Here is a 14,034-nt window from a genome sequence, read left to right as displayed (position 1 = left end):
AATGGAGCGGGAATGAGGGAATAGAGCGGGAATGGGAAATGGAGCGGGAATGAGGGAATAGAGCGGGAATGGGAAATGGAGCGGGAATGAGGGAATAGAGCGGGAATGGGGAATAGAGCGGGAATGGGAAATGGAGTGGGAATGGGAAATGGAGTGGGAATGAGGGAATGGAGCGGGAATGAGGGAATGGAGCGGGAATGGAGAGGGAATGAGGGGATGGAGCGGGAATGGAGGGAGAATGAGGGAATGGAGCGGGAATGAGGGTAATGGAGTGGGCATGAGGGAATGGAGCAGGACACAGGGAATGGAGTGGGCATGAGGGAACGGAGCGGGAATGAAGGAATGGAGCGGGAATGGAGCGGGACACAGGGAATGAAGCGGGACACAGGGAATGACCCAGGGCAACAAGAATGACCCGGAGCAGTGGGAATGACCTCCTGGCCCATGCCTGTGTCCGTGTCCATGCCTGTGCCAGCCCTGCCCACCACCCCTCCCCAGCAGGACCTTCCCAGTGCCTACATCCTGGGTATCCATAGGATGAGGGCACAGCAGGGATGCCCTGCAGGCCCCTCAGCCCAACTCCTCTCACCAGCCCCTTTCTCCATCACACTCCTGCAGGGAGAGCAGCCACAGGGACACGGGCTGTGTTTTATTAGGGTGGGTGGGGATCAGCCAGGGGTGCCACTACTGTGCCCTGCGGGCCATCAGCATCTCCCGGATGTTGTCCTCTGCTTCCTTCACGCTCCGCTCCAGGTACGACTTCTTCTGCTGCAAGGCAGAAACCAGAGGTAAGTCAGGATCCCCCCAGCCCTGCCAGCACAAACCTGGGCACCAGGGCCCAAAGCCACCCAGGCAGAGCTGTGGGTGCTGGCTGGGGCACCCACCACACTGCAGGGTGGGGACAGCAGTTACTCCCAGAGGCACAGGCACAGAGCAACATCTACACAGACTGAATTTTGTTCCCCCCTGAAACCTCAGGGCTGCAAAAAGTGGGAGCCATGAACGTCAGCAAGGAAGGAAATCAAACCAGATCCTGTAACTCTTGAACCTATAAGCTTCCTTATGGAGACACAGCAAAAGCCTCTCCTTGGGCACAAAAGGTTCTTTTTCCCAGCTGAGCCATTTTCTAACCCTATATCCTCCTTTCTATCAGCAATTCCCTGGCATCATCACCATGTACGTGTTTCCTTAATCATCTGTAATTAGGCTGGGCTTGGCAGGGAAGCAGCCCCAAGCCGTGCATCCCCAGATAGGAATTCAGTGTGCAGCGTTTTTCCTGCTGGTCTGGGTGCTCCTCTGTGGCTGGAAAAATCAGCCCTTGGCTCTTTGGACTATTTTCTCTGGGTTTCCAAACAACAGACACAACAGTCTCCTCCAGCCTTGCTGTGAGCTCAGGCTCCCCATGCTGCCCATGTAAAGCCCTGCCCTGGGCCATGCCAGCTCCCACTGAGCACTGGCAGGGTTGGCATTGAATTCCACGAGTCCAGGCCTCCACCCAGAGCATCCTGCCAGAGTCACCAGTGCCAGGAGCCCAGTACAGCAGTGCCCCCAAAGCCCACCCAAACCAAGGACAGGTGAAGGGCAAGAACTGCCCTGAGAGCCTCACCATGATTTCTGCGAGCCCATGGGACTTGGAATGCTGAAAATGCATTAGCCCATGGAGCAGTCCTGCTGCCAGCACTGCCCCTCTGTCCCCCTGCTGTGGCACAGCTGCACACAGCTGGAATGGCCCTGCCATGAGGACATCTCCCCCAGCCCTGCTTCTAAAGGCTGAAGGGTTTGTATTCAAATCCTAAAGGCTGCTCCTGACAGCCAGGGCTGGGGTTATGGCCCAGGGCTCCTTGTCCCTCTCCCGGCTCCCAGGCACGTAGGGTCTCTTTCATTTACAGGAAATGCTTTTGAGGAAACCACAGGGAGAAGAGCAGCCACAGGTTCCCACTGCCAGTGATTCAGTGACACAGAGCAGGACTCTGTCACTGCCACGCTGTCCCCACACTGCCACACAGATGTCGAGGGATTTCCCACAGAGGGAACTGAGTCTGAGGGCAGCAAGAGGACACAGGCCCAAAAAACCCTTGTGGCTCAAAGCTTCACCTCATTCTGCTGACCAGAGGAGAGTGGCAGCAGCAGAGCTGCCTTGTAGGGAGTCATTTTTTACTAAAGCTTTTTCTTAACACTTAAATTAGTGCATGAAATGGTCCTGCCCTCCTGCCCCTGTCTCCTGTTCCCACCAGGCAGGAGGAGACAGCTCCAGAGAGCAGCTCTCCACAGACACACTGTCCAGCAGGAGTGGAAGAGCCCAAGAGAATTTCAGACATCCCATCAGGAAGCTTTGCTGGTGCCTGTGAGAGCCCCACCTCCATGAGGACAAGGGACCCTGACACAGCAGAGGAGCACCCACACATGTACCCACACTGCCCACCCCTGCACAGTGACCGGCTCTGCCCTCCCTGTGGCAAAGGGCCTGGGTTTAAGGCCATTTCTGCACTTAGGCAGTCCCAGGTAAGGCAGGATTTGGGGAATTTTTCTTTACCTCAATCACTCTCCTTAGTCACCTAACTTCCGAGGCACAAGAATCTGGGCTGGTCCCAGCACTTTTACTCCCTCCCAGAAGCAGCTTCCAGAGTCCCATTCTGGGCTCCAGGAGCATCCTTTGAGCATCAAGGGGAGCCCTGCACCCACAGCCAGGGGCTGCAAACACCCTGAGCTGTCCTGCAGCCAGGCAGGAGCTGGGGCTGGCTCCCACTCCAGCCCACAGCCCGGATCACAGACGGGCGCCACATTTTCCGAGACACGTGGCAGAAACGAGGTGTTTGTTCCCCAGGAAGGGGAACTGCAGCCTGGGCTCTGCTTCAGTCATCACCAGAGCAGGGGCAGGAGGCTGCTGCAAACCCCTCCTCGCTGCCATTACCGGGGTCTAGACAGGAAACTCCGTGTCTCCCAGGGAGCAGCACTGAGCGAGCGGCTGACACACGCTCTGCCTACTCACCCCGTGCCCGAGACACACAGCACAGCTCTGAAGTCATGCTGGAGGCTGTTCCGGTCCAGCCAGACCTGCCAGGCTGGTGGGATCTGTTCCTGAACACCTCCCTGCATCCCCAACCCCACCTCCAGCTCATTTGCACTCCCAGCCCGAGTAACCCTTTGTCCTCTGAGCCCTGCTTCAGGCCAGCCTGCGGCTGCTGTGCACCAGCTGATGCATTCCCCTGGCAAAGTGTGTTTGCTGCTCCAGGAGCTCATCCTCTGCTACCTGTGCCAGGGCAAGTGCAGCCTGTGGGAATTCCCAGGGCAACGTCAAAACTGCACTGCTGGTTTTGGTCCCTTGTGAAACCAAAGGTGGCTGCTGCCCGCTGAAGCCTCTGCTTTCACTCCTACAGCTGTGGCTCCAGTGCTCACCAGTCAGGAGCCCAGGGGCACATGGCAGCATGCTGACCCTGCACCACCAGCTTTGGTGGCTGCATGACCTGTGAGCTGCTGACCCACAACTCCTACTCACCACACTACTGCCCTGAACTGCCCTCACCTTCTCCCTGCTCCTGTGGGTCCCTGGACAGGTAAGGTGGGTGCCCAAACCAGCCCCAGATGCCACTGCCTGAGCCACAGAGCTCCAGGGAAGAACAGAGAAAGGGGAGAGGCTTTGAGAAGGCAGCAGGGGGAAGTTGCCCCATGACACTGAGCTCCCAGAAAAGCCCCAGCTTCCGCTTGCCAGCAGGGCCAGGCTCCACAGGAGGCTGGGCAGTGCCCCTGGTGTGCTGCTGTCCCCCTGCAGTGTCACCAGGAGTGTGGCAATGCAGTTACAAGGAAACCCAGAGGGCACGACAGGAAACAGCTGGTGTGTCAGCCAAGGGCTCCAACTGCAGCAAGGGGCTGGTTCCTGCTGGTTCACAGCTCCTGTCTAGAGAATTATTCTACAAAACTCTCTTGTGGGGTGGTACTGAAACTTATTTCAGAGGAACAGCCTCTGATCAACACTGGCAGGCCCTGGCAGCTCCCCCGCTGCCAGAGAAAGGCCAGTGTGTTCCCATGACCCAGGCACAGTCACTCACACAGGGAGGGATGAGCCAGGGCTGCAGGTCCTGTCAGCACTGCAGAATCCTCTCCCCCACTGAGCAAGGAAGGGGAGCTGGAGGGTGCACAGGACAGGCTGCGTGGGAATGGAGCAGATTTGCAGCTACAGGATTCCAGGTGGACAGCATGCTTCCAAAACTGACCTGATCCAGCCCAGGACATGCTCCTGCATCCTCATTTCTTCCTGCCACAGGCCACCCACCAGTTCTCATCCACTCTCTCCTCTGTGTGACACCCCCTGATCCCCTTCTGCCCCACACAGAAAGGGCTCAGCCACCTGCACTGGGACACGAGAACAGCACACAGCCACTGCCACAACCCAGTGAGGTCTGGGCCACCTGCACGGCACTGACAGGGTGCAAACCCACAGAGGATGGTCCCAAAAGCCAGTGCAGCCAATGCCTCCCAGCCTGGTTTCCTAATTCCTTTAAGCTAATACCACTCCCAACAAGAGTTCCTTCCCCAGGCAGGAAGGGCTGCAGCACTTGGGAACAAGACAAACCACAGCCCTGATGATCTGTCTCAAAACTAGCCCCAAAGGAAGTGTTCTCACCTAAATCTGCTTTCTGGAAACACAACTGCCATAATAATAGCTGTCTGGCACCAGGATGGAGGGCAAGAAGATCCCTCCTTGGGCAGCAGAGCCAATCCCACCAGCTGGGCCTGCCAGCACATCCAGGGGGCTCAGAAACTGGAGTTTGCACCTCTCCTACCCCTGAGTATAGATGTATCACCAACCTGGCCCATATTCTCCTCTGCCAGCTCTCAGGAGCCTTTTCCACCTCCAAGGCTTCCTGCAGCCTTCGTAAAAAAGGTGTGCAGGTCAAAGGGTGTGTGTGGTTCAGTGCAGCTACACAGACTAAAAACACTGGAGGTGCACCCAAAATGGGACTGAGCACTCAGGCAATGCACATCCATCTCCCATGAACCCTTCCCAGAGGAATGGCTGTCCAGCTGACAGCTCCACAGGCTGAGCTGCAGGGCCTGCCAGGGAAGGCAGCACCAGCCCCAGGAGGAGAAGGGAGGTCAGGGCACTGGTGGGATGCAATGCCCACTGCCAACACATTTCCAGACACCCATGGGGGGCTGCAGGTGATGGCTTTGGGGTTCCACCAGCCCTGTGGCAGCTGCTGTAGGAAGTGCAGACTCCTGGAAGCACCAGCTGGGCTGGCCCCAGCCTGGGGGAGCGCAGGCAGCACCACGAGCCAGCCCTGGCTGTGCATGCTCCTCACCAAGGTGTGCTGGCGTGCCCAGCTGTGCCCTGGCACGGGTGACTGCAGCCAAACAACCTCAGAGGACTCGCCCTGGCACCACCCCAGGCAGCCCTCCCTGCCCTTCAGTCCCCATCAGAGCAGTGCTGCTCCCTGAGCAGCTCCGTGCTGTTTGCTTTTGGCAGCAGCTGTGGAAAGACTCGATTGAATGCAAATACAATTCCAGCTCACACCCTGAAGAAGAAAAGGAGCTGTGGTTAACAGAAGTGGCCCATGGCCTTTTGACACGGCAGGAGTCACCTCCTGCTCCAGCCTCCACCTCCGCTCCCATTGCATCACAGTGCTGCTGCTGGAGAGGCCCGAGCTGCTCAGCGTGACGCACCGGACCTGGCATTCCTGGCAGATTAAAGAGCCAGCATCCACAGATTCCACAGCAAGAGAAAACTATTAATCAGCTTTTCTTGGATGGGCTTTTGATGATCAAAGCACTGTCTTCCCCCCAGCACTGTGATTCAGACTTCTCTGCCTTCAGGGAGAGCGGCTCGGCCGCTGCCAGCCCCGCGTGTGGCAGGGCCTTGGCTCCAGCCGGGGGCTCAGTGGATCAGGGGACGGCATTGTCACCCATCCCAAGAGCCCAAACACCCTGTGCTCCTAGAGAACAGACACAGCAGCCCTACCCATCCATGCTGCCATGCCCTCCCCCTCACAGGTGAGCTTCCTGTGTCAAGTCATGGTTTATCATTCAACATCGACTTTTGCTCTTCAAATTCCACTCCTCTCACGTCACCTCTGCAAATGAAAGAAAGCTTCAACCCCTGACCTGCAAACACAGATTTGCTTAAGCCCAAACAAAAATGTTTCCATGGAGATTTTAGGATCTAGTATTGGAACATGCCTATTCATTTCAGCCTGTTCTTTTTTTCCCCATTTTCGTTTTTCAAACGTGTTTTTCTATGAACTTGTTTTACACCCAACTTGTGAGGACAAAACAAGCTGGCAGGTCCCTTTCCAGAGAATATCTCCCTTCCCAAGGCTCTCAGCATGCTTGGCTACCAGCCACCAGATTCTGGCATCCCACTCTCACACTCAGAAGGCTTCCATTGAGGAACACTGCAGTCCTCAGGCATGATGCAGTGCCTCAAACAGGAGCCCTGAGACAACTCATCCTGTGACACCTCAGCAACCCTGTGGCTAGCCAAGAACTTCTGTATCCCCCAAAGTTAACCCAAACCATTTTTGGCATTGCCTGAGGGCTCTGTGGGAAAGTGATCAGCAGATCCTGAGCTGGAGTTGGGAGCACATGGTTGACTGGAGATCTTCCCTGGAGGATGGCAAACTGTGCTGCCCGTGCACTGGGGGCCAGGCAGCAGCAGCCCAAGCTGCCCTCACTCTTGGGGCCTCCACTGCTGTTCAGGGGTTGCCAGTGCCCAAACTCCCTGTGGAGAGCAGCACTCCAAGCCCTGGCATGCACACCCCAGGCAAGGCAAACATTTTGGTCAGAGTAAGCTCATGGTAGATGATGTGCTGAAGACACGTGGTCTGTTTATGGGATTTCACTCTGAACTCCTGAACAGGAAGAAGATGAACCTGCTGAACAGCACCCAGCTGCTCCTGCTGCAGGAGAAGCTGAAAGAGTGGACACCAGCAAGGGGGTGGGGTAGGTCTGCAGGCAGCCCTACGCCCTGATGGGTCCACCCAGCACTGGTCCTCACCCAGCTGAACACTGTGGCACATGTACACCCTGGGAATTACTACTCTACAGCAACCACCAAATATTTAGATACACTTCCAGACTTTCCAAGCAGTTATTGCCTCAGGAAGTTGCCCAGAGTTTACTCAAGAATGAATGACCTGGAATAGGAAGGGAACCCAGCTGGTTTCTGACGACAGCTGCTGACAGAAGCGTGATGCCATATAGCAAAGAGGAGAAGTGATGATTCACACTCTGCTTTTCCTCACCTCTTCCTTCCCCAAGGTAAAGGGGACCCACAGATCTATCTGGGTTAGAGTGTAGAAGAGAAAACATCAAGCACACAACTACATTTGCCAACTCAAGAGAATCCTTACTAAAGAAAAGTAATGCAAAGCCACCATCATGGTGTGCTGATCCTACTGCAGCACAACCAGCTGGGCTTCCCCCATCATAACCTCGAGGAACATACTCTGAAAAAGCTGAGCTGGAAAAACCCCATTAACTTCCATTCTTGGTGCCTTCAAGAGAAGAAGGGGCAGAGAGCCAGGCTGCCTGCCAGCCTTTCTGCCCAACCCCAGCCTCGTGGCAGCAGCACTGCTCATAGATCCACTGTCTGAGCCACAGGACAGCACTTTCAGCAGAGATGGAGACAGCTGCTCTTGGTGAGTGGGAAATGATGGATTATTCCAGTGAACTCCTGCACCCTAGCCTGATGTGAACCACTACAAAAGCAAGTCGATGAGAACCTTTCAGTAGGTGGCAGCAGAAATGTATTATCAACCCAAGGGATTCCTTTAGGGACACCCCCTCTTGGCACAATTCCCCATTCAGAGCAGTTTCCAGGAGTACACTGCTCCAGGCTGGATACTGCACCCTAACCAGGCTATGACAGCAGAGTCAGGTCAAACAGAGAGCTTGGGGAGGGGAAACTCACTCAGCTCCTGAAACCCCCACGTTGTGTTTCGGCGGAAGCGTCCCTCACCAAAGCGCCTCTTGCAAAATGTGGTAAGTTCCCCATCCCTGTGCCTCAGTTTCTGTGGTCCTGCAGAGCTGGTGTGGCTCATCAGGATCCCTCCTGGCAGTAGGACTTTTGCAAAACCATACCACACCTTTTCAGCTCTTGCAGTCCTGGCCAAGCGAGGCCACTTGAAAAGAAAAATCATTTCCATACATTTCAAAGACAAATCAGCAACAAGAAGTCCGTGTCAACTCCCACCTAGGCAGCATCCCCCTCAGTTCAGGCAGCCCTGGGCTCAGAGCAGCCACATGGCCACCTCCAAGGCACGAGGGACAGAGCAGGGGTGACCCAGCAGTGGGGACAGCAGGAAGCATGACGGTGAGGGCTGCCCTGCATACCTGGGAGCAAGGTGTGGCTTTGTACAGCTGACTCAGGGCTGGGTCAGGGCTCCAACAGGCAGCAGCATGCTTTCCAAATAATCGTTTCCTGTTCTCCCCAGGCGAGATGGAGGAGGAGATGGAAGCAGGCTGAAGGTTTATCAGGCACAGATAATCCCCCTCCCCAGAGCTGCTTGGCACAAAGGCAGCCAGGAGCCACTGCAGGGGCCTGGTGACTAAGGGAAGGACAGCAGTGCTGGGTTTGTGACTAATTATTACTCATGCAAGAAGGAATTTGGAGAGGGACCCACATTCAGCTCAGCTCGTTGCTTGGGATACTTCTGCAGCCATAAGCACAAAGGAGAGCTTCGACAATGAATCAGACCCTGCTTTAAAATGAAAGACTTATCAACCAACTTGGTGTTAAAATGATTTCAGGGGAACCATAAAGGCAGCTTAATGCTAATCAGAGGAAACAAACCATGTTTTCAGGCTCAGATGAGTAAAAGTAGGTTCCTGGATGGACAAAACCCTTTAGACACAGCAGCAGAAGTGGGTTTTTATTAATGCATGGTGTGTTTCACTTTCCTCTGAATTACAAAGGAATGTGAGTGGATTGGCAGGAGCTGCTTGAAAAGTTTTCTCTGTTAGGTTGTTGGGTTTTTCTTGAACAAGAATAATCCCCTCCTCCCCCCCAAAAAAACCATAAAACAAGTCCTCCGATGTCTTTATTTTGAAAGCATGTCTATAACTAGCCTCTAAAGGACAACAACCCCCACATTAATTATCCACTTGCTTTTAAAATCTACAAATATCCACCCAAAAATAAAGGTAGGAAGAGTGAAAGCAAAGTCAACAAATTCCAGTTCTTCCTTCATAAAGCCTTTGCCCTCTCAGCTGGTTTGTGTGCTTACTTTGCAGTCTGCAGTACAGGCAAGACTAACAAAGAATTACTAATTAAACAACTGCTTGCAAAAATCCGGGAGTTTGAAAACTTGTTGCAGTGAATGATTGCTCCAAATGAGAGATCCAGCCTTGCCACTGCATACCCACACACATGTGATGATATAAATACACGTCATTGCACTCAAATCTGCATTACCCACAACCATTCTTCACAAAAATGTGGTGGGACATTAGTTTTTATAAGCCAGCCCAGGCCTAAGGTGGCAGATGACCCCTCCAGAGAGCTGGGAATCCCCTTTCCCCTTTGAAATGTGAGAATTTATTTGCCTGTGCCTATAAGATTCCAACATCATGTTTTGCAACCAGTGACTTGTGCACTATTTAACACATGACAAGGTTCTTACACAATTTTCAAAGCAGAACATACTGTTATTTGATCTTTATCTAACAAATTTAACACAGGACTAAGAGCCAGCTTTTAAACAGATCCACCTCCTTCCCTGCAGATACTGAGGAACACTTGCTGCCTTTAAAATCTGCCAGGTGCTGGCTGCACACAGCTGATTTCCATCTGTCTGCAATGAAAGGTGACAGTCACACAACAGAGAAACACCCATGAAGTTCAGCTGTAAGAATACAATCCTTTTGCCACCCTCATTTTTGAGAAACAAGACAGACCTTGAGGCTTTAAACATTAAAAAGCAAGTGAAGTGAATGATTCCTCACAGCTGTGAGGGCCTGTTCTTCATGTAACCATCAGCAGAGTCAGTTTGGGGAACAGAAAGAATTAGAGAAGCATTAGCTATGCCCCAATTCCTCCAGCATTTACCTTAAATTGTGTGGCCCCAGTCCAATGTCAGAGGGCCTCTCCACAAAGCAGGATTTTGTGCTGGCAGCATTAGCTCTGTGTCCATTATACTCTCAACCTCCTCAGTGTTTTGTCATTTTTGAAGCCCATTTTTCTCATTGCTCAGAGTATCTTTCATTTCAAAAATCAGGAATGAGAACACAGATTCTCCTCCCTGTAAGACAGCCAGACCTATAGGGGAAAAAAATGAGCTTTGGCTACTCCCTTCTTCAAAACAAGACTCTCATGGAGGGCAGAGCACTGGTAGCAGCCCTGCCCATGCAGGCTGTGCTCTGCTCTCCCATGGGAGTGCCTGTGGATGCTCCACAGCTGACAGGCAGGCAGCTGGACCACCCATGTCCTCAAAAAGCAAACTGAGCCTGCAGCTTTGCAGCCTGAAACACAGGAGCAACCCTCAGTGAGGGCACAGCCTCAGACATGGATGACAGCAGCCAAGACAGCCAAGATGAAACACATTTCCCAGGAACGTCACCAAGTCCAAATGTGTGTGTCCAAAAGGACCTGCCCAGACAGCCACAGCTGCCTCTGACACCCAAAGCCATGCAAGATGCTGGGATTGGCCTGGTCTGGTCCTCACTGAACCTCATCTTCACCCGAACATCCACCATTTGTTGAGATCCCATAGCTTCCTCTTAAAATCCCCATGCAAGCCCAAACACTAATCCTACATCCTAAACTCACTTCCAAACTCCACCTGTCCCCACCTTAGGTGTCCTGCCTCCCTCTAGAGCAAGCAGAGGGACTGACCTTGCCTGTGAACACACAGGGAAATGAGGGACAACTTCAGTGACAACGTGTTTCAAACCCTGCTCCTGGTACGTGCGCTGATGCCAGCCATGGAATGAGGGAACAGCACCCTCATCCAAAGTAGAATCTGCTCCAGGCTGATGCACAGAGAGTTATTCTTGAGGCTTCCCCTCTCCAAAGCAAACAGGAGCATTCCTTATTTCCCCCTGGTTAGTTAAAAAGCCCACCACACATTCCTGGGCACTGGCCTACCCCAGGCAAATCATGTGATGAGAACTTCTGTGCCATAAAACCCTGGAAGAAATTGCTCCAACTTGGGAACAGCCTAACAATTGCTACCTTCTGGATGAGCATTTTGTGGCCTGCAAAGAGCACCACGAATCTCAAGAGACCTGTTTTCACATCGTTAAAGCCACCCACAGAATTGGCCTCCACGCTGAGGGTTTCAGTGAAGAATGAAGGGGAGTTGGAGCACGTTGGAGGCTGGGACCACACCGAGCAGGTCCATCCCAGCCATACCTGCCCCAGGCTGCAGCGCTTCTCCCCAGCCACACCTCACCTGCCAAAATCTCTGTTCCCACAGGGGAAGAAAACATTGCTGTGGCAACTGTCAGAGCCGACTCATCACAGGGGGGGCACCGCCACTCTGCCTCAGGGCTGCAGCAAAGCCATTTTAAAGCTCCCAGAAAAAGCAGATTAGAGAAATGGAAGCTGCAGCACGAGCAGGACTGTGCTCAGGCAACACAGTCAGTGCTCACCTTAAGGCATTTCAGTGCAGTCACTGTGTAACTTCACCAGCTTTGCAAACATCACCTGAGGCTTTAAACATGGAGCACAGCAGTGTTTGAGAGCACAGTGTTCCTTCCTCCACCAGGAAGGAGAGCAAAGACATTTTCTGCATGGGATAAGGAAATTTGACATGGTGTTTTATGGCTTGCATGAAGGATTTCTGAATTAGAAATCAAGCCTTTAGGTACAGCTCTCTTGATTATATTTTCTACTCTAGGCAGCCAGAGAAGAAACCAACCAACCCTTTATCTCAGCAGCAGTAAACTTTCAGTCTCCCACAGGCATGTGAAAGAATTGCCTGGGAAACAAGCACACAGCTATGCTGTGGTCAGAGTTTCAAACCAAAATCCAATTCCCCCAGAAAGCTGCAGGTTGCTGTTGCCCTTTTCCCGAAGGAGCTAAATTCAGTGGCACACAGCAGACGGAGCTGCCCAGCAGAGCCTCCCCCTTATTTGTTATTTTTAGCAATTTAGTCTGACAACGCCTGACAACTAAACAAGCTGAATATAGCAGGAGAGAAGGGGACTATCAGATATTATCAGAGAAAGCACACAGTGATAATCACTTTCTCCACCCCTAATGAAGAATCAATTTTCCATGTCTTTATAACATCATAGAGTTTGTTCTTTTTAAAATGCCACATTTAAAAACAGAATCCATCTAGGGCTACAATGGAAACGGATAACATTTCCTGAAACAAAGCATTGTTCCACCCCTCACATATCATGTTTCCTTAAAAACAAGGGAAAAAAAACATTACTTGGTTTTTCTCCTAATACTGCACAAACATTGCTGAGCTAAAAAGAGTCTGTGCTCATCCCTTTAGAATGCTTTCAAAATAGATTTAACACATACCCCTTGTACCGTGAAACACAACAAGAATTTGATAGTATCAGGACTGGAAAAATCCAATCCTGCTAAGCAGGACGTGTCCCATGCCAGTGTGTGAGGGAGCTGATGGCACCAATCTCTGGAGGTTTGGGTAAACCCCACTGGCACAGCCTGCCAGCAGGCACAGCCACTGTGCCAGCAAGCCTGGGCAGTGTGTTTGGATTCCAAAGGATTAGATACAAGTTGTGAAGCTCAGAGAGCCACACAGGTGCATATGGAGTTGGCAGGCTGAAAACATTGGGGCTGTTCAGCCTGGAGTCGAGGAAACATCATAGCACCTTCCAGGACCTGAAGGGGCCTACAGGGAAGCTAGAGAGATACTCTCCAACAGGAACTGGAGTGACAGGACAAGGAACAATGGGTTCAAACTGAAAGAGAGGAAATTTAGAGGGGAAATTAGAAATTAGAAAGAAATTCTTTACTAATTGAGGATGGTGAAGCCCTGGCACAGGTAGCCCAGAAAAGCTGTGGCTACTTTATACCTGGAGAGACCTGGTCTAGTGGAAGGTGTCCCTGCCCATGGCAGAGATCTTTAAAGTCATCCAAACCTTTCAACAAAAACCATTCTGTGATTATACATACATACATTATATATATATATATATATGTACACACACACATATACACTTAGATATATTAACATCCACACACAGCTTTAACAAGGAGAGTAAAGCTACCTTTGGTTTTCTTCAGGGAACTAACTGCATCAGCCACACCCAGACCCCTTGGTGCTTTCAGAACACAGCTCACCAAGCATAATGTGTGTCCCAGCCAAGCTTTATTTTCCCAGCCCTTCACAAGGACAGGTATGGCTGTCCTTGCTGCAAGGAAGCCCAAACCAGCAGCATCCCATCAATTTTATGATGCTGCCTGGAAAACCTGGAAAATTACAATGCACTGCTTTTAACAGTGGAGAAACCCATGAGAGAGAAGCAAGGGAATGACTGCAATCATGTACTGCAGTGGAGAGTGTCAGAGGGAGAAGAGAGACAAAACTCCTCACAGTTTTCAAAGTTCACTGGCAGTTGTGAATGCCAGCAAAACCAGCTCACACCTCTGAAGCAAATTAAAGACACATTTTCAGGAACAGGCAGCTGGAGATCTCCTTGCTATGCAGCTGGATGGATTTCCAGAAGAGCTCAGCAGTGAACCCAGCCCTCCTCTGCAAACAGCACCAAGGTAGAGGGGAGAGCATTTCTCAGATCCAGGAATGTATCAAAAAATACACATTTCACAGTAATGTCATCATAGCAAAGCACAATTGCCTCGAGCTCAGCTATGTGAGTAATGAGATCAGCCACACCATAGGGTACTGGGGGATTACTCTGACCAGCCTGATTCAGCTGTGCCAAGTGAGAAATGTGAGTAAGTCACAAGGTAGTTAACAACGTAAAATATAAACCTAAGCTTTAAAACCCTTGCAGTTTTAATAATGAATGGAGAGATGTTTAACCTTTCTTGGTTGGATATTTATTTTACAACGATGTGGTGGAAGTACAAGGTCACAAAGTTTCACATTCTTTCCT

The 14,034-nt window shown here is 51.7% G+C and overlaps 1 protein-coding gene across 1 annotated transcript in view; it reads right to left on the bottom strand.

Annotated features, from left to right (window-relative positions):
• Positions 1–636: 636 nt before the first annotated feature.
• Positions 637–14,034, bottom strand: part of PFDN1 (prefoldin subunit 1) — a 31,768-nt gene continuing 18,370 nt past the window's right edge. The window contains exon 4 of the mRNA XM_058815500.1: positions 637–768. Within this exon, the coding sequence (XP_058671483.1) occupies positions 685–768 (84 nt within the window). The 3' untranslated portion in view covers positions 637–684. The remainder of the gene's footprint in view (positions 769–14,034) is intronic.

The sequence above is a fragment of the Ammospiza caudacuta genome, chromosome 16 (genome assembly GCF_027887145.1).
Source record: "Ammospiza caudacuta isolate bAmmCau1 chromosome 16, bAmmCau1.pri, whole genome shotgun sequence".
NCBI classification, from domain to species: Eukaryota; Metazoa; Chordata; class Aves; order Passeriformes; family Passerellidae; genus Ammospiza; species Ammospiza caudacuta.
The sequence above is the reverse complement of the archived record's forward strand: the minus strand, read 5'-3'. Positions and strand labels throughout refer to the sequence as shown.